Here is a 25,237-nt window from a genome sequence, read left to right on the forward strand (position 1 = left end):
GTTGGTGTGTGCCCCCCCCCCCCTCCCCCTCCCCCCTTGTTTGGCTGGCTAACTGCTGCCTCTTCAGTTCACCTGATTGCTGTAAATATATCTTCCTTTTTTCCATTTGTGCATGTTATTTTTTTGTTGCATTATTGTTCTATTAAAGATGTGTCTTTTGGAACAGGTTTGTGCCCATATTGGGAAAATTAAACCTCTAAATATGTTTAAATGTTATGTTTTTTTAAATTGATAAGTTTATTTTGTAACTGATTTTCATGATTGTAATGTAAAATGTTAGCTTATGCTATAGTACCTTGGTATATAAAAGAAAGTAGAAGTTATAAAACAACCTATTCAGTATAGATTTCCTGATCAGCTGTTAATGTATCAAACTGGATGAAAAAATTCAGTCTGTTTTATCCATCAGTTGAGTTGTCACTCGGGGTCACGTAAGCACTCTAAATATCACATTGGTAGAGCTTTGGCCATACAGTTTTCTCTGATAAAATTAACACTTCTTACTTGTTACAAATCAAGATGTTAATAACCTTAATTACTAAACAACAATATTGTTACTATCTCCGTTCATATTAATCTGTTGTTTTTTTATTTTTATGTGGACAAATTTTGGGGAACATTTCCCCAAAATGAGGCAGCTTATTCTTAATAAGTAGAACAAACCAGTTTAGGAGCTAAATAATCATGTTGTAATTAGCAGTCACGTAACTCAGAAAATGAATCATTGTTAATAGATTTTTAGCATTTTTTCTTCTATATGTTGTTTCCTCACAGCCCAACCCCAAGGGCTAAGGTTTGCTATGGATGTCGCTTCGCCCCCTGCTGCAGCGCTGCCCAGTACACTACCTTAGTGGGTTCCCCTCATATTCCTGTGTGGTTCCCATCCAGACTCCCTCTACAGAGTCCAGCACAGATCTGGTACCACCTACAGGTAGATAGTATAGTAGTGCAGTCGCACACATTTACTATATGTGGTCTGTCTCTACTTTCTCTTTTGTCATTTGTTGTCAAAACGTCACTGCCTTTTGGTGTGTGAAACTGTAAATTTCCCTTTCTTGTCTCTTTTCTCCCAGCCACTCCTGGGTTCTCCACCCAACCCCCTCCCCAACTCCCACCCTCTCCCCCTCCCCTAAGAAGATGTCAGTGAGCCTGACAACAGACATCCAGCAGGAGGGAGAGAGTGGGCAACTCATCGAGCCTTGCAGTCGAGGCAAGACCTCCCCTCAACCACAGGGCACAAAGGAGGGTACAGGGGAGGGCGTGGAGCCTGAGGATAGCTCCCCACAGGATGCACAGGTCAGAAGAAGTGATGATATAAGAGTTTTAGTATGAATTTTAGACCATTACATTGTAAATGATGATGATGGATTTGTTAAATAATTGAATAAAACAAATTAAAAGCAGGAAATTTGAGTGCATTAAATGCTCTTCGATAACCTGGCTTTTTTTCAGTTGTTTTGAATAAAGGAGCACGCTGCTAGAGAAGACTGTCAGCTCACTGCATTGCCGTCACAGAGATATTTTCACAGTCTGACATCGGTCAAATGCACATGTGTCTTTTAAAAACCCTGTTTACATACCCTTTTAGACATAGATATGGTCAAGAAAAATCACTAAAATTGATTTTTTGTGACTTGGCATTTGAAGTGTACCCAAACACAAATGTTTATCTGTAACTATCCATATTATATAGTTAAATCTGTCAGGTAGGGAATTTTTGTGTATTTAATGTGTGCCTTATTATTAAGGTTAGTAAAATAACACATTTCTCTTGCAGAAACGGGCTCCCAACCACAGCCATGGCAGGAAAAGAGCCAAAGTAAGTCATTCATTTTGTTTGGTTTTTGTTTGGTTTGGTTTTTTTTTTTTTTTTTTGCTATGAAGATAGGTATTCACCTATCTGAAAGTAACCCAGATGACTTTATAATCTTGCTCCCTCAAATAACCCTCTGCTCGTTTGTTGTATGGGATGACCTTCCATCATTAACATTCTAATCCTCTAAACTACGGTGGACCACCTTCTTCTTATCATTGACTTAAAACCTTAAATCCCATGAGAGGGTTAAAAGTAGGTGTGTGTGTGTGTCCTGGTGACCTTAGTGAGGCTATGAAGAGAAGGATACACTTGAAACTGTTCAGAAAGACTATAAGTAGTTATATTCAATAACTCTTGTTGTTGTCAGTGTTATATTTTGACAGACTGAACGGTAATGATGATTGCCTACTAATGTTGTGAGCACCCAGCTCACATTATTATACTATAATTCCAAAACAATTTCCCAAACAATAACACTTCAGGACATGAACATTTTGACAACATGTTGTTATAATATATAATAGGGGTGGAACAGTTCACAAAATCCACGGTTCAGTTCGTATCATGGTTTTTGGTTCGGTATACGTTGTTATTGTTGTTTTTTCAATTTTTTTTAACACTCCAGAAATACCATACATCATATGGCCTAATAATCGACCATTTACAGTTTTTAAAAAAAAAAAAAAAGTTATTCTCAAGGACATGTCATGTAGTCATGCAAAAACTGAGGCAGAATGAGGCAGTTTGATATTAGTTACATCATTGTGACAGTCTTAGGTTAAAGCTAGGTGAGATTTTGGTACAACAAAAGGGGGCGGGTCTGCAAAACGGAGCTTTTCATCTCCCACTCTGAAGTAATGTTATGGGTAGCCCTGGAGGTCCATCCATCAGTAGTAAGGCCTACATAGGCTGTGTCGAGCAACTCTGACAATTCCTCGTCTTGTTTCTTCATAAAGTTCGGGAATTACCGTGTTGCTGACTTGCCTGTTTATTTACTGTTCTTTCCTACCCGACTCTCAACTCCTTGCACTGTCAATCGGGGTGATGGGGGTGATGTCTCCGTAGGTGAGCCAAAAAAATGGACATGATGCCGCTAGCATGAACAAAAATTCACTTGGTTACTGGCACAAGGCTTTTTCACGCATGCCCTGAACCGGGACAAGCGAACCAAACGGGACAGATTTTTTTCATGAACTGTTCCATCCCTAATATATAGTAATATAATATAAAGTTAATCAACTGAAACTCACTCACCCTGAATTCTGTGTACAGATGAGGATGTCTGTGTTTGAGGTGCTTAGATAAGTTTGAGGTTTTTCTTCCTGTCATTTGAAATGTTCTGTGGCACTGTTTGCATATTAGCTTTTAGTTGTCTACAACCTGTCCCTGATGATCTATGTCAAATATAAAATATCCCCATACACCAGTCTGGTGGCGCACCTGTAGCTGCACCCGCACTTGGCGCTGCCATTCCATGTGTTGTTGTTATTGTTGACTGTGCCTGCCTCCTCCATCTCTTCACGTTTGATGTCAGACTAGGATGCTTGTAGGGTTATTATACTGCACTCATCAGTCTTGGAGGAATCACATTTCAAAAACAAAAAACAAATACCGTCACATTTTCAGAATTTTGGCATCAACTTGAAACCATGAGTTCTCGTGACAACCCTCCTTAGACATGAGAGTTCAGAACTGTCCCTGTGCGTTTTGAAACTGACTTTTTCTTCTGTGACAGTCCATGCTCATAAATCCTCCTGTTAGAGAGGTTAGATTAAATTGCTGTTATCATAGTGATAACATTTTGGAAGTTGGATCACCCTTTTCCCTCTTGGTTTTAGTACATAATCTGCAAAGGGACAGTGTCCTAATCAGCTTTGTTGAAATGGAGCTCTGTGTGTTCTCCATGTCTCACTTCAGCTTCTCTGCCATTCCTCAGGGAACTCAATTATCAGACATTATTCAGGGTTTTATGTAAGCTTTACACTCTTACAAGGGATTTAGAGTTACTTTTTTATGGTATGAAAACTCAAAGTAACAGCAGAACTTCCTTTAACACAGCAAAAGACAGCCAGATACTGAAATTGAGTAGAAAGGTTTTATTTTCTTATTAAAACATCAGGTCTAAGAAACACTTGTTGCACACACAGCCACACACCATAGGACTGTACAGAATCCATTTTGTTATTTTAAATAATTGTACCTAAACTGTTACTCAGCATCATTATAAATTAGGAGCAGCCCTCATTGTTTTCTCATTTTTAAATAAAGGCAATATAACATCCAGTATTGAGAGATATAATACAGGTTACTAGAGCTCATTATTTTAGTTTTGATTTTTCAAACAAAAATCCTGGAATTGATCTTATTTCGATATAAACAAACAATTAAGCAAATTGGGATACATTTAAAATGCTTCCTGCAACTTGCAGTGTGAGTACTGTTATATAACCCTTTATTTATTTTTACTTTGAAGGACTTGAGCAGCATGTAATTTGTATATATTTTTTCACTTCATAGTACTGCCAGATTTTCTGAGTTCTTGCTGGAAGAGGACCAAGTTTACTGAAAACTACAATGATCAGTGTGGTCAATATTATTAAACACCAAATTTTCAGTGAACATGCCTAAAAATCAAAAACAGTCAGCTTTACAGATAAAACATCTGTGATTCTGTTTCAGTCTAATGCCAAACTGAAGCTGGTACGGAGTCTGGCAGTGTGTGAGGAGTCCTCTGGTCCGTTCTCCAATGATGGACCTCCAGAATCGGTACTGTTCTTGTGTCTAACCTTATCCCCTAACTCCTAACCTTAGTCCATACCCTGGAGTTTGCCATTTTTTGTGTTTGACAATACTTAATAGACTAAACAAAATTAGAATTCAAAGTATTACCATCTTTTCTCATAGCAGTGGAATGTGGTTTTCCAGGATATCATCCAGCTTCACATCAGCTGTCCATCGGACAAGGAGGAGGAGAAGTCCTCAAAGGACGAGTATGAAAATGAAGAGAAGGAGAAGAAGGACAAGACTCCGCGAAAGATGCTCTCACGTGGTAAGACACAAATTTGGAAGTGAAATGTATTTTGTAGCCTGTTGTTCTGGTCTTAATCACACCTATGTTGACAACAGTTTTGGTACAATGTATAATCTTACACAACACAAGATTTAAATCTGTCAACTATGAAAAGTGGAGTTGTTTTTTTATTTTTATTTTTTGCTACAAAAATACAATGAATGCTAAATAATAATCTGAATATAGTTAATTAAAATATTCTGCATATTACTGCATTAGTAAATTTAAAAACGGTTTCATTGTATCGTGTCCGTTGCATGTAAATATAATGTCCACTGTTTTATTAGTACCCAAACTAATATGTCAAGCTAATTTCTCCAGAAGATAATTGGATCCCTCCCTCTTCTTTCTTTAATTACCTGCCTCACTCCCTCTCTGCAGAGGCCCTCAGGCGTCATTAGACTCTGAGAGCAACAGAGATGAAATGGCTAGCCCAACTGTCTAGTGTAGTGGAAAATACTGGAAAATGATCCCCGGAAGAGTGTGTTTGTGTGTATTTGTGAAAGCATAGAACAGCTAGCTGGTGTCTCATGCTATCTGCTTCTAATGTTTATCCTCCCTGAACAACCTGGAATGCTGTTGCTGGTGTGTTGAGGTGCCATTTTGGGAGCTATGCTTAGTAGCAATCTGACTTTGCTCTTTCTATCTCACTTGCACTTTACAGAAGTGTCACCTGCTCTGTTTTCCTACTCATTCTGTCAACCCTTTCTTTCTCTAGCCTGTTTATTTACTTTTTTCTTCTCTCTGTTAGACTCCAGTCAGGAATACACTGACTCCACTGGCATTGATGTTCACGAGTTTCTGGTCAACACACTGAAAAACAATCCCAGGTATGAGATTGCCACCAAAGACTGACTGATAGACATGGATGTAATAACAAGAGTACAACAGAAAGTGAACAAAATGTGAAAATGAACTAGATGGAACTGAGCTGTTAATTTACTTTAATTTACTTGGTCATTACACATTTATTTATATTTGGAAAAAGCAAAATGACTTTTGGTCAAGCTGCTTGGTCTAACTAAATAGTACACTTTTGATCATCTTTTATCCAGTATCTTACATCTGTCCTTTTATTAATGTGCTCATTAGGTAAATACTTGCAACAGATAGATTGAGAGAAGTGTGTAGAGGAAGCACTGACTATTACCTGCCTATTATGGAAACACCTAATTGACCAGTCAACAGGCTAATAATATTGTCTGGCAAAGTCAAAGTTCCCCATTCTTTACAAGAGTTTGTAGATAAATTGTTTGTATGGTGTCTTATAACCACAAAATAGCAACATGATTGTGTCCATTTGTTTCAAGGAAGTCAGATTAAAAAAAGAAGTGATTCAACCATTATTAGAGGCATTTATTGCTGTACATCCTACCTTTGATCTTTGGTCGGTATGCTCACAGCTCTGTAGTCACTGACCTGCTCTCCCCTCTGATCTCTCTCTCTGTCTCTCTCTCTCTTTCTCTCCCCCCTCTCTCTTTTCCCCCTTTTGGCCCAGCAGGGATCGAATGATGCTGCTCAAACTAGAACAAGATATCCTGGAGTTTATTAATGACGACAAGTAAGCCACGTTCTTCATAACCTCTCGCTTGTATTTAAATTTAGCTCCTCCACGTCCATTCCTTTTTTATTTATAGACTGCTGAGGTAATGAGATAAATATGGCAAGTTGCAGTTGGTATTATGGGGCATGTTTAGGTCAGTATTTCTGACTAGGACTTTGTGTTATCCTGTAACCAGAATAGTGTTATTAGACTTGATTATTATAAAAAAAAATTATAAGTTTCTGAAAACAGTAAATCATCTTGTCCACAATTTAACCAAATGAGTTGTCTCCATAGTGTGACATCCTGCTGGTTATACACTTCAGAATCTGAAAACAACAACAACAACCTTTTTTTTTTTTTAGGACAATTCTTGTCATGATACAAGACAATGGATGGTTTTTCAGGAGTTGAAAAAATCCCATAATTAGAGTATTTACCACTTCTTACTTTTCTTACTTTTCTAGAAAATATGTAGGATACAGTTTTGTATGAAAAGGGATGTTGTTTCAAACAGCATGGTTAAACTCTTGAAGTGTTCAGAGTCCCTTAAAATGCCAATCCATTCGTCATGTGTACACATAACATTCAACAAAAAAAAAAAAAAACTTAGCAAAAAATTAGCAGTTCATTATAGTGTATACAGTTCATAGCAGTGTTGAAATAACATAGGATACTTACAATTTTGTCTTTTGTGTCCCCCACAGTAACCAGTATAAGAAGTTTCCTCAGATGACTTCTTATCACCGTATGCTGCTGCACCGTGTGGCTGCCTACTTCGGTATGGACCACAATGTGGATCAGACGGGCAAGGCTGTCATCATCAACAAGACGGGCAACACGCGCATGTGAGTGTAGTTCCTTTCCTTTGGTTCAAGCTTCAGCAGCTACAGTCATACAGCTAGGAGAAACTCGGATCTAGAATGTTTTCTAACCTTTATATAGGTATGAATACCATGTTAAAGAAATCACAGTTTATTCTGACTTTTCTCCAGTCCACATACCGGGATTGTGGCTACTGTGTGTAAATGAAGTCAAGGTGGCTATGTAAATAATAAACAACCTCAAGTTAACACAAACTGTCATGGATGAGGTTGCTGTGATAACAGGAGGCACAGCATAAAGGTAACAGGAGAATCCAACAGCCATCATTTCTGTTCAGGCAGGATGAAGAACAGCCTGAACCAAACATTCAACAGAACAGCAACATATAACTGAATGGAAAGTTTTTCCGTTGAAAGCTGGCAGAGTATCAATACACATGAGAAATGAAACCAATGTAGGCCCTATATACACCTAACTGATTCAACACAACACCCCGAAGAATGGCAAAAACGCAGTGTCCTTTCCATACTGTTTGTGCACTTGAGGCAGAAAGAGAATTTAGTCATTTAGCAACCAGGAAGTTGTTTGAAGTTATGTTATACCCCACAGCTACTAAGTAAAATACGTGTAGATTATAAATGTAACTGGTAATTTTGGAAAAACATACCTGTTGCTTCACAAAGCACCAACAGTTGAGCCATTGCATCTTTTAATATGTAAATTTTTATGGTTAAAAAGTATTAGTAATCAATACAATATTTCCAAATGTGTTAAAATATTACAATTTTCCATCGTGCTTAACAGAAGAGACTGGCTGATCCCAATCAGGGGCATTTACACATTTAAATCATGAAAGTCTAACAATCAGGACAAACAAAATCTGGGCAGATTTGATTTACACATTCTGAAGTACTAATATTGCTACATTCACTGTGAAACTGCTTTTAAACACCCATTTTTGTTAAAAACATTGCTTTTGTCCTTTTTATTTGTTCTACAGCCCAGAGCAAAGGTTCTCTGAACACATCAAGGATGAACGTAACATGGACTTCCAGAAGAAATTCATCCTTAAAAGAGACGATGCCAGCATGGACAAGGATGATAATCAGGTTGACTGCACTATATACCATGATATTTTTGAACTGTTATCATATTCACTATCCATTTCTTTCATTGTTGCCAGATATGTGTGTTTAACAATTTAAGACTGCATTTTTGAGATGGTCCTTTTTCTTAGCCCTGGGAAATTCTTGCTGCAGCTTGTTGCATCAGTTGGAGATGGATCCCACAAGTGTTGTTTCAGCAGAAGTAGAGGGACACAGTAGTGTGACTGTTTATTATCTTTTCCAGCTCAGATGAAAGGAGGCAAGGTCTGTTTGTGATGGCAACTAAGCTGTGAATCAAACACTCACTGATGTCTAATACTGAGCCCCCAGAATAGTTGGGCAGAGTGGTTTCATCAAGTACTGCAGCACCATTTTGGCCCAGCCATGTGTTAATAATTTAATACATCTTATTCAAATGAAGGCATATAACTTCACAGATAAGTCTCACTAGATTTATCAATGGTAGCTATGTGTAACGGCATGCAAAGTCTGAGCAGTGATTACTGTACATTATTGTAGTTACACAGTTGGCTGGTGGGTGTGGAACATCCATTCCAACAGAGAACGAAATTGGCCCGTGAAAGGAGGTTTAACAATCTCTAAGACCTGGGTGGTACCGAGGTACCAGTGGTACCAGTAATGGAAGACACTCGGCCCCCAGCTTTTGGTTGTGTATGTTAAGTCCAATGTTTGTCAGTGATAACGATATTATGCTGATTGGACAATATCATGTTTCTTGTGAACACAATATTTTTGGTTGTGTTAAATTGCTGATGATAAATTTAAGGTTAGAATTGCAGATGGCATGATACCACTTTGCTTTGTTACTATGCAGTAACTTGCACGTTCCTGGTACTGTCTCTTAAAATGACACACAGTATACACTTTTCCTCCTCCACTGCTCCTGATTCGCTGTGTGTGAGCCACAAAACAGTTTAGCCTGAAGCACCGCTTTTTGAGATGCAAAACCTGAATCTATCCAGCGTGCTGTCAGACTTAGCAAAGACACAAGACACACATTTAAATTCTGTTATGAGGTATAAACTCACTACTGCAACGTTTTCCGTTTGTTTCAAAAGGAACTTGATACCAAGTGTGTACAGACGTGCAACAGTAGGTTCTGAGGTTTTGAATTAGGCATCGAGACTCTACTCTCAAAAGACTCCACTATGTACTTTGTGTTCTTTGTTTTGATGGTAGGCAACGGCTCTTTATCACATGCTGTTGTCATTATCTTTTAACTTGTTTCTACTTATCTTTACACAAATCAACAAACTGTGGCTATATACGTATTTGCATAAAGTTCAGGGTGTATTTGTTAATTGAGCATATTAGATTGTAACTTTATTTATTTTATTCATTTATTTTTTGGTATGATTGTTTTCACAAATGTTAGATCCGTGTGCCACTGCAGGATGGGCGGCGTAGCAAGTCTATCGAAGAGCGAGAGGAGGAGTATCAGCGGGTACGAGACCGGATCTTTGCCCGAGAAGTAAGTTTTGGACCTGGGCAGATTAACACACAAGGACAAATTAACATTAAATCACAAGCCATTTCATATCCATTAGCTGTTATCTTCAGCTCTTTGATAAGAGAAAAATCAGGACATCTTAATTAGAATAGAACTGTTTAACTGGTGTAGTGGCGATATTTATACCTGGTTCCCAACATTTTCTGCTAGTGACCCATTAATACAAAGCAGCCTTTACATGTGACCCCTCATCACAGGGAGCACGTCTGTGAGTTGTGAGCAGTTTGTTTGAAGAATGATTTTTATCTTAGCTTTAGGTGACAGTGCTATAAGTGAAATGCATACACAACTTCTGAAAGGTTGACATACACAGAATGTTGGTCTTAAGTGCTGCTGGTTGAATGAAGCATTTCATAATGTGCAGGTGTCATTTTTTTTACAGTCCTCTCAAAATGGATACATCAACGACAGCAGGTAAGATGATGAATCCTACTGGAGACTCTCATTTGTGCAATATATAAGACTCCATTCTGTTCACCTATCCCCTTGAAATTAGTTTGCTTGTTAGGTTTCAGTTATGAGTGTTAGCAGGCTATAGAGCCATAAACATAGCATACCTAGCAGAGTATATGTTGATTCTTCTACAAATCTGAATTCCTGGAGTTTACAAAGGTCTGGCAAATTTGACCTTGTGTAATGTTTGCTGTCAAAGGAGAATTCACAAAAGCAATATACAAACATACAAAAGTAATAGTTGCTTTATTCTTGTCATTTTCTGGCAAATGTCCAGTATGCATTTGCAGATGTTTCTCTTGTATGTCAGATTTTTATATCTAACATTTTTTTCAATTTTTTTGTTTTATTAGGAAAAGGGTTTTATGCTGAAACTGACTATGAGGGACACACTGTCTTGAAGAAAGATTTGTATGTAGTAGAACTAATTTTTTCTAGAAATAAGTTGGCTCACACAGCAGATACAGCCAGCCTCCATCCCAAGGCACCCTGGCCATTGAGGTTGAAAGATTAGTACATAATATGCTGAGAGAGAGAGAAAGAGGAAGCGTGGGCTTTTCAACAGTCAATTTCTGCCTTGTGTGCATTTTTTTTTTCCTTTTTTCTTCTCAGGGGTAAAACTTCTACACTACTGTGCCTACCTCTACCTCCCACTCATCCTTATCTCACCCTTCCTTAAAACCCTCTCCTGTTCTTCAATCCAGCCCTGTAACCCTAGCATTTTCTCCTAATGTTAACCCCAACAGACTTTCCACTGAGGGCTACTGCTCTAGCTCTCAAAAGAGGAGGCAGATCTTTAGGTATTGGGGTGCTGCTGACTTTGACTTGTGTGTTGCCATGCCCATTTTTGAAAGTGATTTGGTGATGATAGTGGTGACTTGTGGTGGTTTTTATATCTTTGCTTGGTGTAGTCGGCTGATTGATGGCTATTCCAGCACTGCACCGTGGGGCTTCCCATGGCCCATGCATGGCTGCTTTGTGGTTTCACTGGGGACTGATTGACCTACTTAACCATCCACCGTCAACTACATTTTTCTATAAAGTAACTGCATTGCTTTCACAGTAACCTGTTTGTTTTGTGGTTGACTTAGTCTTGTAATTTTTGTTAACATGTCACCTGTTGCATAGTAGCGCAAAAATGTGTAAGCAGTACATCCATGAAATAGTGCTGTTAAACTGACAGTGAAATGTAACTGACAAAAGGAAAATAAGAAAAATTAGACCGTGAAGTAGAACACTGTATTAGAGGCCAAGTTGTTTATTTATTTTGACCCCCCCCAAAAAAAAGATTTTCAGTTTACTATAAACCAGCAAATATTCATATTTTAGAAGATCAGTTAAACTAGCACTTCTTTTTAATTGTTAACTATCATATAATCAAACTTATTGATCTATAGTACAACTATCTATACAACTATATATATTTATATATCTATATATAGATATACATTTTTGTTTTGATTGTATAAAAGTATGAAGTCTATACTCTGCTGTTTATAAACATTGTTGCTTGTGTGCATCATGTAATTTAGAGGCTTTAGAATTAGCTTTTAGATATAGCCAACCTTTAATTTTTTTTAAGCTTTTCGTATATGTTTTATTTGCCTTGTGTAGTTGTAAGATATTTTTCATCATCAACCTTTGAATCATGTAATTATTTGGTGACTGTATGTTTGAAGTTTTTATTCTTAGCCTTTTTACACTTAACCATTTTTAGTGTGTTAGGTGTTAAAGACTGAGAGTGGTGGAACCACATAACAACAACAGCCTAGATTCCCTGCTTCTCCTGTTTGTGATGGGCAGTGCTGTCGTGAGGAGAGAGAGAGGAGATAAAATATCATGTGATGAACAGCAGAATCCCTCCTCTTCTACCTCCTCCTGCTCATCCTGCTCTCATCTTTGTCTGCAGAGCAAAGCGAACAAGTGTGTGTGCCTGTACAGAGAATGGCAGAGCAACCACCCTTCCTTTAAGTAGGCTGTGCAGAGAGAAGACTCAAAATAGATCCTCCATTAATTACAGTCTCTCTGAAATATTTATCAGCCACAGCCACTCACTATCACTAGGGTTTTACAACCCTCACCACATCCCCGTTTTCGTCATGGAGATTCCCACAGTCAGCCTTACATGTTTTGAATTCATTCTACTCGTTCCCTCTACATGGACATGCTCGCTCATATCCCTCTTTCAGTCCTTAGAGGATGAAAAAACCAAGTGTTTACTTGCTGTTTTTTCTCTCTCTGCTGTCTTCACTGCAGAGTGGTCGGTGTGTACACCTGCAAGGCTTTCTGTCTACATTAAATTCAGTACCTATACCACAGTATTTATAGCAGCTGACACATTTTTCTTTTTTGATTTTCATCTTTATTTAAATTTTTTATATTCAAGCACAAGCACTGTCGGACATGTTCAAATGGAACGATAATATTAATGTTGACATGTCAGTGGCAGACCCGACCATTTACTTGTGATGGAGGGGTTGCCCCAGAGTGGTGGTTACGCTTACAGTATGATCATTGGTTTTCTTGGCAGCTGCCCTTATCCAGGGTGACAGCATCACAACAACACAATGAGTGTGTATACAGCAATATAGTTTAAAAAAACCATAGTGGTGAACCAGTGGTAGCAAGTGGTTATTTTGTAGATAGTGTGTGTGAGTCTGGGTGTTGATGTACATCTTCTCTTGATGTCTGATTGTTTGTGTAAATCTGGTATTAATTTACAGGTGTATGTGTGTCTTGTTTCTATGTCATTCTTTGTCTTCAATACAAAGTGTTTTAAGCGCATGTGTTACTGTTCATTTTTATTCAAATGTATAACTCATATGTATGCAAGTATTCTGTCATTCTGGATAGTCCTTTATGTGAATGTTGTCTCTGGTCTTAGATGGTTTGTGTGTTGAATTCATGGAGGTTTGTCTCATCTAGTGTCGCTGTAATATCCTCCTACACCCTGGTTTTGATTGTCTGGAGCATCTTTTCTCCCTGCATGTTAGTTTTCCTCTGTGGATGGGTTTGTGTGTGTGAATGTGTGTGGTTGTATGTTTAAAATTGGAGATAATATTGTTTGGTGGCTTGTTGCCTGATTTTGTATCGTGATTTCACTAAACTATCCAATATGCATCTGTGTTGAATGCCTCATCCTAAAGCTCAAACTGTCAAACTTGTCAAACTGTCTTTACTACCTGTTGATGACCTTCCCCTGCTCTTCTGCTTCTGCTCTCCCCCCCTCTGTCCTATTCTGTCTTTCTTTCTACCCCAACCTACCTTCCTTTCTGCTTCACATGTTCACATCTTCTCTTTTTCAATATGTTCTTCATCTTACCCTTATACATTTTTGTCTCTCTCCTTCTCTGTCTTCTTATTCTTCTCTCTGTAATTTGCATATCTGTCACTTTCTACCCCTTAACCATCCTCGCTTTAACTCTGTTATTTCACCTCTTTCTTTCCCCCCTTTCCTGCATCTATCCCCATTTTGTGCCCATCATTTCATCTCTTTCTCTGTCTCTTCTTCCTCCCTGTTCTGTCTTCTCTCAGAGGGAATCGTGAGAGCTCTAGCCGGGCATCTAGCAGTCGTCAAAGCAGCACAGACAGTGACATGAAGTGCCTGGAGCCGCGGCCTTGGAGCAGCACCGACTCAGACAGCTCCAACCGCACCCTCCGGCCGCCCGTCACGAAAGCCAGCAGCTTCTCTGGCATATCCATCCTTACCAGGGGGGATAGCCTTGGCAGCAACAAAGGCTCACAGGGAAGCTGCAAAGGCTCTCGCTCTGGTAAGGACTGAGGAGACAAGTTGGGGAGAAAGGAGACATCTAGGTCTCTCCAGTGTAGGTCACTAAAGCTAGTTGTACTTAACCTCTTACTGAAGTATTAGCTTTTGCTATCCATTATGATTATTGCTACTGAAGCGACCATGGCATAAAGAAATGTGTTGCCCTGAGTCATGCATACCCTTTATATTAAGTGTAATGTCATAATACATATGTTATGACTTATGGTCATTGTAGTTAATGAATGGGGGAAAAACTATATAGTACTATATTGGCCTTACTTTAACCCTATTTATAAGATGACACCCTCTTTTCTAACAAACTGACATGGAAAATGCATTTTGAATGCTTTTTCTTGAAAAAGAAAAGTGAAATGTAAATACCACATTTGACTGGCTTAGTCCAACAGTCAAATACTTGCACACACTTGTGTCATTCTCCTGGAAGTGGCCAGAATGATTTTCTATATCTGTTGGAATTTTTTCCTTTTTTTTCCTCATTATGAAATTCTGTGACATCTGTAACTCTTGGCTGCTTGACAGATGATGCAAAATATGCAGTAGAGATGTCCGGAGACTCATTTTCCTTTTCTCATCCAGCAGGTTAAAATGGGCTTACTAAACACTTTTAGGGTTAACTCTTAAGAGACGCACTATAAGACATTAAAGCCGCAATCAATCCATAATGCTACGCTAGCATTACACTGGCACTTGCTCCTTTCAAAAAGAATGTGATTTTGTAAATATTACCACCCTAGCCTTTTCAAACATGTCATCCAGGAAAAAAATATTGTCTTACATTCAGCTTATTTAAATTTCCCTGCAAGTTAAAACAATCGGGGACCATTTGTAACTATAATTTAACTCCAGGTCCTAAACATTTAAACTAGAGACAGTCTTCACTTTTGCTGAGATTTTAACTTGAGCTTGCATTCTACCGGTCTGGTAAACATACATTATTTTATAAGATATAATAATAATACAAGAATACTTACCAAGACATTATTGTAATTCCCTTGGTTTCATAAATAAAATTGCTTTAATAGGGAAGTTTTTTGGGTTCATCATTTTTGCTCAGCACAGAAATGAATGAAGAAATTATTTCCTATATCTATCATGTCTTTTCTTGCGTCATTAGGCCTGCCCCTAGTCAGTCCTGATGTGTGTCCCCCACCCGCAGCCTCCCAGTCCAGCCGTAGCCTGCTTCCCTGCCCATCACAACAGCCACAACAGCCACAGCCACAGCCACAGCCCCAGGCTCCACCTCAGACTGCCCTGCTGCCCACCCCACAGCAACACCCCATGGGCAACCACATGATTGCTCAGGTAAGTACCTTCACCACCTGTATTTATGTCAACCATACCACTAACAATGAAGATGCACTTTCAAGCTACAGAGGATCCAATTTTAATCAGGGGGTCAATAGCTTTAGTGGTCTTTTGTCCACATTCCTTCTCTGATAGGGTTAGTTATTAAGGTATTGTCACAAATGAGGGTGGAATTTGGTCACATATAAGGAGGAGGAACTTCGAGCAACAATATGAAAGTTTTTGACAGTCAATAACAACATGTCTGATAGCAGCCATTTCCTTTCTTGTTTCTCTCTGAGTAGAAGAAATTGCATTTTTTGTATGCATTGATTTATTGCTTTTGTATAATATTTAGAAACTACATTTGATTTCTATTTCTATTCATCTGTTCATTAACAACTTTTCCTCTGTGTTCTAACCCATATCTTTCCTATGTCTTAAATTCTCTTTATTCCCTTCTTTCCGTTTGCTTCTGTCGCCCTCTTTCTCACTGGCTTGCTCCATTCTCTCTATGCTCTACCTCTTTATTTCCTTCCTATTCCTGGTGGTGTGTATAGCCGGTGGCATCTCTGCAGCCCTCTCAGCCTGTCTCCTACTCCAGTCCTTCCTGCCCCCAGGTTCTCCTGCCAGTTTCTCCTCCCCAGCAGTACACAATGGTACTGACACCTCTTGTAGCGTCATCTCTTGATAGTAATTCAGTTAAAGACTGCATAACTGTCACTATCACACTTCACACTTAACTAATGCTGTATTCTACTAAAAAACTCTGGCACTCTATTACCCTGCTCTTATTCACATCTGTGTGGTATTTAATCACATTGATGGAAGAATTATGTCTTTGCTGCTCTGAACCAGTCAAGTATGACTTTCTCTCAGGCTGCATACCTACCTGGAATTCCCTGAGAGACTGGAACGAGAAAGTGTTTTTGCTATTCCAGGATGTTAATGAAAAAATGAAGTGACACAAAGACTAGATGGTACAGAATTTGTATTCTTTAATGTGAAAAATATACCGTGGCATTCACTTCTCAAATGAATCCATACAATCATGGATTCTCATCTTAGTTAGCTAGACAAGCATGTTCTGCCATGAGCAATGTTTCTATAGACCCAAACTTTACAGGAACACTATATTTTGGGAAATATACTAGTTTTCTGTCAAACCCACAGTCAGACGTGAAGATCAAACTACAGAACTGTGTCCTTAGGTTTAGCTCACAATATTGCCACCATTACATCCAGGTATTGGTGTTGTACAGGATTGCCAAACATTGTACTGGATGCAAAGAGAACTTCTCTTCTTACACCTTGCAAAATGGCAGATGGGTATTTTCCAAAATGGTGCTTAAATGCTCATGTCTCTGTTGGTAATGATCTGTGCTAGTGATCACTCTCTGATAGATCACTCAGTTAGACCTTATACTACAGCTCCAAAATTCACAAAAGGTACTGATATATATGTACCAACTGCAAATGACCACTAATGACATCATTCCCATTCCTCCCAGGGAGAAGAGCTGGCGCCCCAGTTCAGCCAGATGACACTGAGTCGGCAGGGCTCCAGTGAGAACCCTGAGCCTCCCCCTATGTATCAGGCTCCTCCCACGGTGCTGTCCCAGCACCCCCCTCCTCAGACCAGCTATATCATGGCTACCACGGGTCAGCCTATGCCGCCCCCGTCTGGCTACCAGCCTGCCACTGGACACCCCCATCCTCCACCTCCACCACCCCCTCCATCTCAGCCAGTCATGCAGGCTCCACCGCCCCCACAAGGCTACATGCAGCCTCCTCCACCTCAACAGGTACAACATTCTCAGGCATCAGGCATGAGTTAAAATTCACTTCTCAAATTTTTTTTTTAGGTTTTGTTTGAATGTTCTTAGAATACCAATGAAAGGAATAGTACTGTACCAGTGAAATATTTTGATATAATTCTGGGACCTCCCATGCTTGGCACTGGTAATCTTGAGTTTATGATAAGTAATAGTAATTGGTCCCAGGTCAGCAAAATAGACTGAAGTACTGTTCCCTTCATTTGTGTAGCAAGTCAGGCTTTCAAATTTCCAAGGGTACACCCGCAGAGAAACAGAGCACATAAAATAAACTGAATTTGACTGTGATGTCTCTTTGTTCTAGGGCCATCATGCTGGGCAATTAAAGTTTATTTGGAAGTCTTAATTTGATATTCCACACATGCAGAGGGGTTTCCCTGCTTTCCAAGCCAATACAAATGTTTCATAATAAGAAATAATTTAGAGCTTCAACAGTTGACACCGGGCATGCCTAAATAACAGGTCATCTACCAGGACAGATCCTAGGAAAGAGATCACATACTCACTTTCACCATAGCTAAAATGTAAGCAGTTAGTTATTGGTGGAAGTCTGACTAGCCAGTTGCTTGACTTTTGTTATTTGAAGAAATCCAAATTTTTGTCAAAAAAAATTAGGATGAGACTTCTCCATTGAAATATTATCACTGTTAATGCTTGTGAACTGCTTCAAACTTGTTCACAGCCAATTTGAAGATCAGCCCTGACTTCTGGAAGTACTGAATGGCGCACTTGAGCACTTATCGCAGGAACACCATGTAACTCAGGGCTGTGGCTGACAGTACATATATGTGGTGATGATAATGCACAGTACCAATATTTATCCATTTTATCTATTACAGTATATTTGTGGGGTATAGGAGTGAACCTTATGCATAAAAGTAACATCTTAGTGACTCACAGCATTATCTTTTTTTCATTATGTTAATGTTCTTTTTTGCAAAAGTATTGAAAATCAGATTAAACATTAACGTAAATATCAAAAGGAAACCTACGTTCATTTAACAGTTAACTGTTGTTTTTAGTGTTTCCCAGAAGAAAATCCTCTCCTTTACAAAATATGTTGTCTTAGGCCTTTCAGATCTCACACAGACCTCTTTTGGATCATTTATGACAACTGTGATCCACAATAACTGAGAATTTTGGTTATACATTATGGTTATAGAGGAACGATAAACATTATTTACACATGAAGAATTAGAAATAGCTTCTGGATGTTTTATAATAGCTCTGTTGCTTTGAAGCTTTCGCTTCACTATATTTTGTGAATGGAAGAGTTACATTACCACTATGGCCAAACATGATGCATCTAATTTCTGGCAGCAAAGGACATTGTTTATGTCATTGTGCGAATGGTCACATTGCATAAACATAATATTAAATAAGGAGCTGCTACATATCCTGGAACAGTTCAGTTTTAACAAATGCATTTGTGAAAAAGTATTTTGTGTTTAAGTATGAATTTTTCCTTTAGATTTCAGTTCATTACAAACACTCTCTCACGAGCTTCATTCATATCGGACTGTTCCTGCTTCCAGATTTTTGCTACTGTGGAGCATCATGTTCTTTACACCTCATTAATTAGTGTTAATGTAAAGATTTGTTAATGAAAGAGAACAGTACGCTGTGTGATCATCCCTGCACCTTGTTAACACACAGATACAGAGAGATTAGGCCTGATTGCGTTCTTTAATTTAACATTGAGAAAGTGATATGAGAGTCTTTATGGTGGTTTTCCATTATAGGAACTTAAATGCAACAATAACTGTCATTCACCATCCCTTGTAATGACAGAGCTAAACGACAGAATCATGTTTTCTGCTGCTGCTTCTGTTATAAAATAAGGTAAAATAAGGCCCAGCTATTACAGTTAAACAATATCACACTGTTTTCTTGTGAGTAATCGTTTTCCTGGCACAAGGAAATAACTTGTTTAATTGACAATGGCTCAAGCCAGCTCTTCTCACAGTAAATACATAGTTTCTGTTTCAAGCTGTGGTGCAGGTATGCCACTTGTCTCTCACTAGAAAATTTCCAAAAAATGTGTCATCATAACCTGAGTTCTTGTATCAAGTGTCAATTATTGACAAAAATAGAGCCCAGTGTGCCTTGATTTGCTTGAAGTGCTGGCCAATTGAAAATGCAACACCATAGATGTCACATCATTCTCCTTTGCCTCTTGTCTTTCTCTGCTTTGTAAAAACCCCAATGCTTTATTTTAAGGGTATGTGATTTCTGAACAACGTCAAAGTCATTTAATATGTTTCCTACAAAGAACCAGGTAATCTGGTACTAATTACAGGAAAAGTTGTAATTTCCATGAAAGCACTGCTCCAAAACCCGAGAAAATCTTCAGTCATTAGGCACTTACTTTATTTCCTTTTAATATGTTGAACTGCATGCTTGCCTGTATACAAATTTTATACTTGCGCATTTTCACCTTATCTGCTCTGCTTTGATTTAAATAATAAATAAAAATAGATGCCGTGAAAATCACAAATTAAAAAGATCAAGTTCTTGGAAAGGTGGAAAAATTCAGATATTAACTTTCTTATGTACACTTACAGACTGAGGTGTGACATGTCAGCGATGTGATTCCTGTGAAGTTGCAGGATTCACCCAGTGGGGAGTTTGGTCCTCTCACTCAGAGCGCTGTGTGTCACCTTCACAAGCTCAGTCTCAGTCAGCAAGCCTGTCACATTCTTCAGATTGCAGAGGCGGTGACAATAATGAGTTCTCTCACTCGCTGTCACTCACACACTTCCTTCCCTCTGTCAGGCCTTTGCTTGAATCCATGAAATAGTTATTATAATTCATTTGAGGAAAGAGAACTAAATTGACCTGGCCATTAAACACCCTGTGGGAGACATTAGGCCCTGTGAAGTAGCTCTGGGGCTAAGCTGTAAAAGAAGATAATCTGTTTAGTAGAGATTTAATAGCTGAAGTCACAATTTTTTGTTTATTTGAAGGGAATCAGGTGTGAATAGTATTTCATTAGAGCAGGTAAATCATGAGTGAAGTACACTATCCCAGAACCAGGGGGACTTTTTCACAGTAGGTAATTGAGGATTTACTGGAATCAGGTGGACATTTTAAAGTACCCAATAATTGTAGTGCTTTTATGTTGCTTTTGTGCATATACTTGCTTATTGGACCTCAAATGATAAATGCATTGTTCATATATCTAACTATTTGCAATCTTGCAAATAGTTTTTAGATATTCCTGCACTGTAAAACCTAACAATTTTTATAACTGATCCATCTTGTCTCTTGTTTTGTCTTTTCATAGCTTTCGTTCTCCTTGCTTTTATTTTGTAGTTCGCTCTGACCTATATAGACAGTGGCTTTTCATGGCTTTTATCACCCTACACACCTTTCTATATTATCCTCACACTTAGATCTCTGTACTTGTATAAACAGTATTGGCTGGGAAAGGAAGATGCACTGTGTTGTTCAATGTGTGGGTGGTCGGCAGTGTAACAGGAGTGCAAATATTGACACCGCTGCAGCCGCTAGATGGGTTGAATGTTGTCATGTATGCAGATGAAGGTGGAGGCAGAACATATCGATCCTCCTAACATTCATCTTATTCTGTTTTTCCATTTGATGTCTTGTTTGGAAATTCTTCATGCTACATTTAGAATGGCTATGTTAGACACAAGCTGTTCCAGCTAGTACTATGGACACGTACAGCTATGAAACTACTGTGAACTGCTAGAATATTCTTGTTTCTGTGCATCATTGTTGAAGAAGCACAGAACAGAGTTCTCGGGGATATTGTTTTAAAGTTGCTATAATTTTATTTTTACAATGGATCATATGACAATTTGTATGTGAAAGGGGTCTCTCACAGTTTTTAACCTTGCTGCTTTGGTTCTGTCTCATCTGTCATCTCTGTTAACTATCTTTTAATTTTTGTCGCTGCTCTTTTCAACAGAAAAGCTGTAAAAACTGACACTATGCTACCTGTCCAGCAACAAACAGCATACAGACAAAGTTAGTGAGTAGCTGGTGAACACAGTGTGGCATTAAGTCAGTAAAGAGCCAGATATTAACTACATGAGCTGGTGGAGAGCAAAAACAGAGCTAAGAGAGTGAATACTGGACTTTCATTCATCAGATGGACAGAAACATGACTTCAAATGAATGTTAATGTTGCTCTGTACATGCTGGACGTGTAAATATGTAACTGTTTGCTAAGAAGTTTGCCAAATCAATGTAGAAGATGATAACATGTGAATGTAGTGTTTCTAGCATGTTTCCACTGCCCCCAGATGGCAAAAAAAAAAATCATAGGTTTTATGTCTTAAGCTATAATAGTGAGGTCTAACAAGATTTTTTGCTCAGCTTTTTACACTAACTTGCAATTTGTTCCTTAGTTGCTTTTTAAGTATTGAATATTTATGAAAACCTTTTTAAGAGCATAAATCTGCAGTTTTAAATGTTTTCTTAAATGTCTCAAGAACCTGATTCTCTGGCAGAAAAAAAAAATCAACTCATGCCATTTGTCTCACTAAGTCTGTGGTCTTTGTCTGGGGTCTGCAAAAACTGGTGGCAGTGCTATGAAATATATGAGGGGGTCCTCAGTGTTGTTTCTCTGGGGAATAAGGTCGAAGGAAACTGATATAAGTCGGTGCGATTCAGCAACAGTTTTCTTCTCCTCTTCAAACTGTGTTTATTACTTTTTAAACCGTTTTTTTTTTTTGTGTGTTTTTTCTTTTTTAAACCGTTTTTTTTTTTGTGTGTTTTTTCTTTTTTAAACCGTTTTTTTTTTTGTGTGTTTTTTCTTTTTTAAACCGTTTTTTTTTTTGTGTGTTTTTTCTTTTTTAAACCGTTTTTTTTTTTGTGTGTTTTTTCTTTTTTAAACCGTTTTTTTTTTTGTGTGTTTTTTCTTTTTTAAACCGTTTTTTTTTTTTGTGTGTGTTGTTTCTCTTCAGATACAGGTGTCATACTACCCTCCTGGTCAGTATCCCAGCTCAGGCCAGCAGTACCGTGTGCCCCAACCCATGTCCCACCAGGTGTCTTATCCTGCCCAGCGCACACAACCCATGCCTCAGCCCACACAGCAGTCAGGTCAGTACATTGTGCTGTGTTGTATTCTTGTCTCCATAAATGACTGGATATATATGGATTACTACTGTACATGTAGATATACAGTATTAGTGTTTCCTGTATATTGTTCTAAAGATATTGTTAATTGTTGTTCACACGCACACAGTCTTTTTGGTGCTTGATATTTTTAAGTGTTCACATATAGTCTTACCACAATAAAAAAGAATAGAGCTAAATTATGACATGAAAATATCCTAAATCATCCAAAATGAATCCAGAGCAGTATCATCTTGTCCCTGAGCTAAAAACTGCTAAATCATACTCAGTGTCAAGTCTAACAGGTGAAAGGTTGATTTTAAACAACCTTGGTCCTGCATTGTGCTGCCAAGTCAAATATGCTCAGACCAAAATAGAGCTCTGTCTTTTATTCATGGAAAAGCCTTGACAGCTTTATCCTTCAGTCTTTTTCATTTAGAGTCTGTGAAGACTGGCTCTGTGTTTATACAGTAAATGACAGATAGACATTGTTGACAACTTAAATGGACTCTGGCTCGTAGCAGAGGCCTGCCAAAACCACATGGATCATGAAGTTGCAGCCAGTTGCATCAATCCAAGGCTGCTGCCTGGTTTGAAATAAGAGTTTTGTGATGGTGAAGATTTATACATAAAGAAACCATGAACAGTGTGAATTAAGCCCCTCTGGACTGAAATAATTTTCTTCAACTCCCTTCACTCCCTCCACCAAGGAGGTTATGTTTTCATCCATGTTTGGGTGTTGATTTGTTTTTTGGTTTGTTCATTTCTCAGCAGGATTACGCAAAAAGACTAAAGTGATTTGCACCAAACTTGCCGGAGGGATGGGGCATGGGTCAGGGAAGAACCCATTAAATCCAGGAACTTTCCATAACATTGCAAGATGTCAACATTTTTGGCAATTTCTCAGGAAATAGTGTATGGGTCTTCAAATCGGACATATTTCTGGTGTTGATCTACGAGTTTTTACAGTTTCGTGAATCCACATTACAACCGGAGTTGTATTATTATTATTATTAGTGAATATGGCACCAGCAGCGTTTTGCAGTGCTTATAGTAGTATTTAATTCAACATGCAACTAATAAAATTACTGAATAACAATAGTGGTTGCAAAATAGCAATGAGACAATGCATACAATAATTATATAATGTTGATGGCATCTTTTCACACAACAAGTAAAACCATACAGCTGTCCTGTGTAAGGATTAAACTCAATAAATAAATAAGGCTAAGACATGTAGGATTGTTTGGGATGGCAGAGGTGTTTGCTCTACTAAATGCCATTCTACATTGATTTTCTCCTCAAAAGCAATGGCTCACCCGCCAATCCCAATTTCCCCTCTCTTGTGCTGTGCTCCATCTTTACCACCCTTGCAAAATTTTCTTCTCCAATTGTTGTCTGTTGCCATCAGGTCTCCAGACGATGATACCCAGCCAGCAGCCGAGCTACCAGAGCATGATGGGTGTGCAGCAGCCCCAAAACCCTGGTCTGCTCAATTCTCAGAGGGCAGGCATGGGGGGACAGATGCAAAGCATAATGGTCCAGTACCCACAGATGCCATCATATCAGGTATGGATGATTTTAATTCAGCCATAAGGTGTAACTTGTTGTTACAGCACGTTTCTTTTTTTTAGTCGTTATTCACAATGGGTTGCTGTATTTTTTTTTGTTTGTTTGTTTGTTTTTCCACAAAAACTCCTCTTGCATAATAGGTTTCAGATCTTTATAATTTTTGATACAAACATATTCTGAATTCTTTCAATATAGATTCATAACGAAAAATTAGAATCAATTGCCAGTCAGTCTATACTAGTACAGTAGTAATGTATGGGGGGAAAAACTCAGTAACTTTTCCAGATACTTTTGCAATGCTCACGGACAAAAAAAGATGAAAAACAACAGACATACAGTCTTAATTAAAACAGAGCAACACGTATTGGACCAAATCAGATATAATAGTGACTATGTCACAGGTCTGGTATCCCTCTGTTAGTCTTGTCTTCATTTCTCCTAACTTCTCTAACTTTGGCAGTCGTGAGGTAAATCATCAATTATTTTTACCTTTTCCTAAAAACTTCTTCTCGTTTGACCTTTTACCCAGGTGCCTGTGGGAAATGAGAATCAGCAGGTGGTGCAGCAGCAGTACCAGCAGCAGGTGATGGTACCAGTCAGCCAGTCTGTCCAGGGGCCCATGCCTGTCTACTACAGTGTTATCACACCCACACAGCAGAATAGCACAAGGTATGTATGAATATATCATATTTGTACAAAAGAGTTGTCATTGGTATTGAAATATTTCAAATTATATCCAGCCTTCTGTGGAAAAGATATACTGTGCATTAAATGTAAGCATCCGACACTGTGATGACTGAAGCTGTTGCAGTAGCAGCCACAGGTTTATAGGAGCATTCCTTCATATCAATAAAGCAGTTTTTTCTACTCTGTTGTAATTACCATCTGCATGAGCAAGATGTAAATGCTTGAGCTCTGGAGTTTTCTAAATGAAGTTGCAAAATTCAGTATGAGTACAACCAATTTTACTTTGAGTGCATCTGCATCCTTCTGACCAATGTCTGTTAAAGAAACCAACAATAACTGTAATGTAACCTCAGCAGAGTACGAATGTTATATGCTAACAGATAACTGCTAAACATTGAGATTTCAATCCTAGGTATACATATATGAAAATTTTGTTGATTTAAAATTTGGATATCCCTGTAATCGTCTTCTCCCCCTTTGTATGTTTCTCTCCTGAAGCCCGTCAGTAGGATATCTGCAGCCCCCCAGCAATGAGCAGTATCAAATCACACAGTCGCCGTCCCCCTGCAATCCTCAGCAGTTGCAGCAGCAATATTCAGGTGAGTACAGTGAAGATGTTGTGACCATTAGTAATGTATTT

The 25,237-nt window shown here is 38.5% G+C and overlaps 1 protein-coding gene across 5 annotated transcripts in view; it reads left to right on the plus strand.

Annotated features, from left to right (window-relative positions):
• The first annotated feature begins 45 nt into the window (after positions 1–45).
• The window catches only part of r3hdm2 (R3H domain containing 2), a 30,321-nt gene continuing 5,129 nt past the window's right edge, over positions 46–25,237 (plus strand). Inside the window, exons 1-20 of one of the 5 annotated variants that reach the window (XM_022748295.1) lie at positions 46–81; positions 775–931; positions 1,074–1,296; positions 1,778–1,819; positions 4,496–4,582; positions 4,721–4,865; positions 5,638–5,716; positions 6,388–6,447; positions 7,137–7,277; positions 8,255–8,363; positions 9,757–9,852; positions 10,274–10,305; positions 13,879–14,114; positions 15,249–15,436; positions 15,979–16,077; positions 16,930–17,223; positions 22,188–22,323; positions 23,750–23,907; positions 24,440–24,579; positions 25,096–25,196. In XM_022748295.1, coding sequence (XP_022604016.1) covers positions 1,138–1,296; positions 1,778–1,819; positions 4,496–4,582; positions 4,721–4,865; positions 5,638–5,716; positions 6,388–6,447; positions 7,137–7,277; positions 8,255–8,363; positions 9,757–9,852; positions 10,274–10,305; positions 13,879–14,114; positions 15,249–15,436; positions 15,979–16,077; positions 16,930–17,223; positions 22,188–22,323; positions 23,750–23,907; positions 24,440–24,579; positions 25,096–25,196 — 2,302 coding nt within the window. In that variant the 5' untranslated portion in view covers positions 46–81; positions 775–931; positions 1,074–1,137. Of the gene's footprint in view, positions 82–774; positions 932–1,073; positions 1,297–1,777; positions 1,820–4,495; positions 4,583–4,720; positions 4,866–5,637; positions 5,717–6,387; positions 6,448–7,136; positions 7,278–8,254; positions 8,364–9,756; positions 9,853–10,255; positions 10,306–13,878; positions 14,115–15,248; positions 15,437–15,978; positions 16,078–16,929; positions 17,224–22,187; positions 22,324–23,749; positions 23,908–24,439; positions 24,580–25,095; positions 25,197–25,237 lie in introns of all 5 variants that reach the window. The other 4 variants (XM_022748291.1, XM_022748292.1, XM_022748293.1 and 1 more) reach the window with 4 other exon arrangements.

Source organism: Seriola dumerili, unplaced genomic scaffold (assembly GCF_002260705.1).
Source record: "Seriola dumerili isolate Sdu_G_001 unplaced genomic scaffold, Sdu_1.0 BDQW01000121.1, whole genome shotgun sequence".
Taxonomy (NCBI): Eukaryota; Metazoa; Chordata; class Actinopteri; order Carangiformes; family Carangidae; genus Seriola; species Seriola dumerili.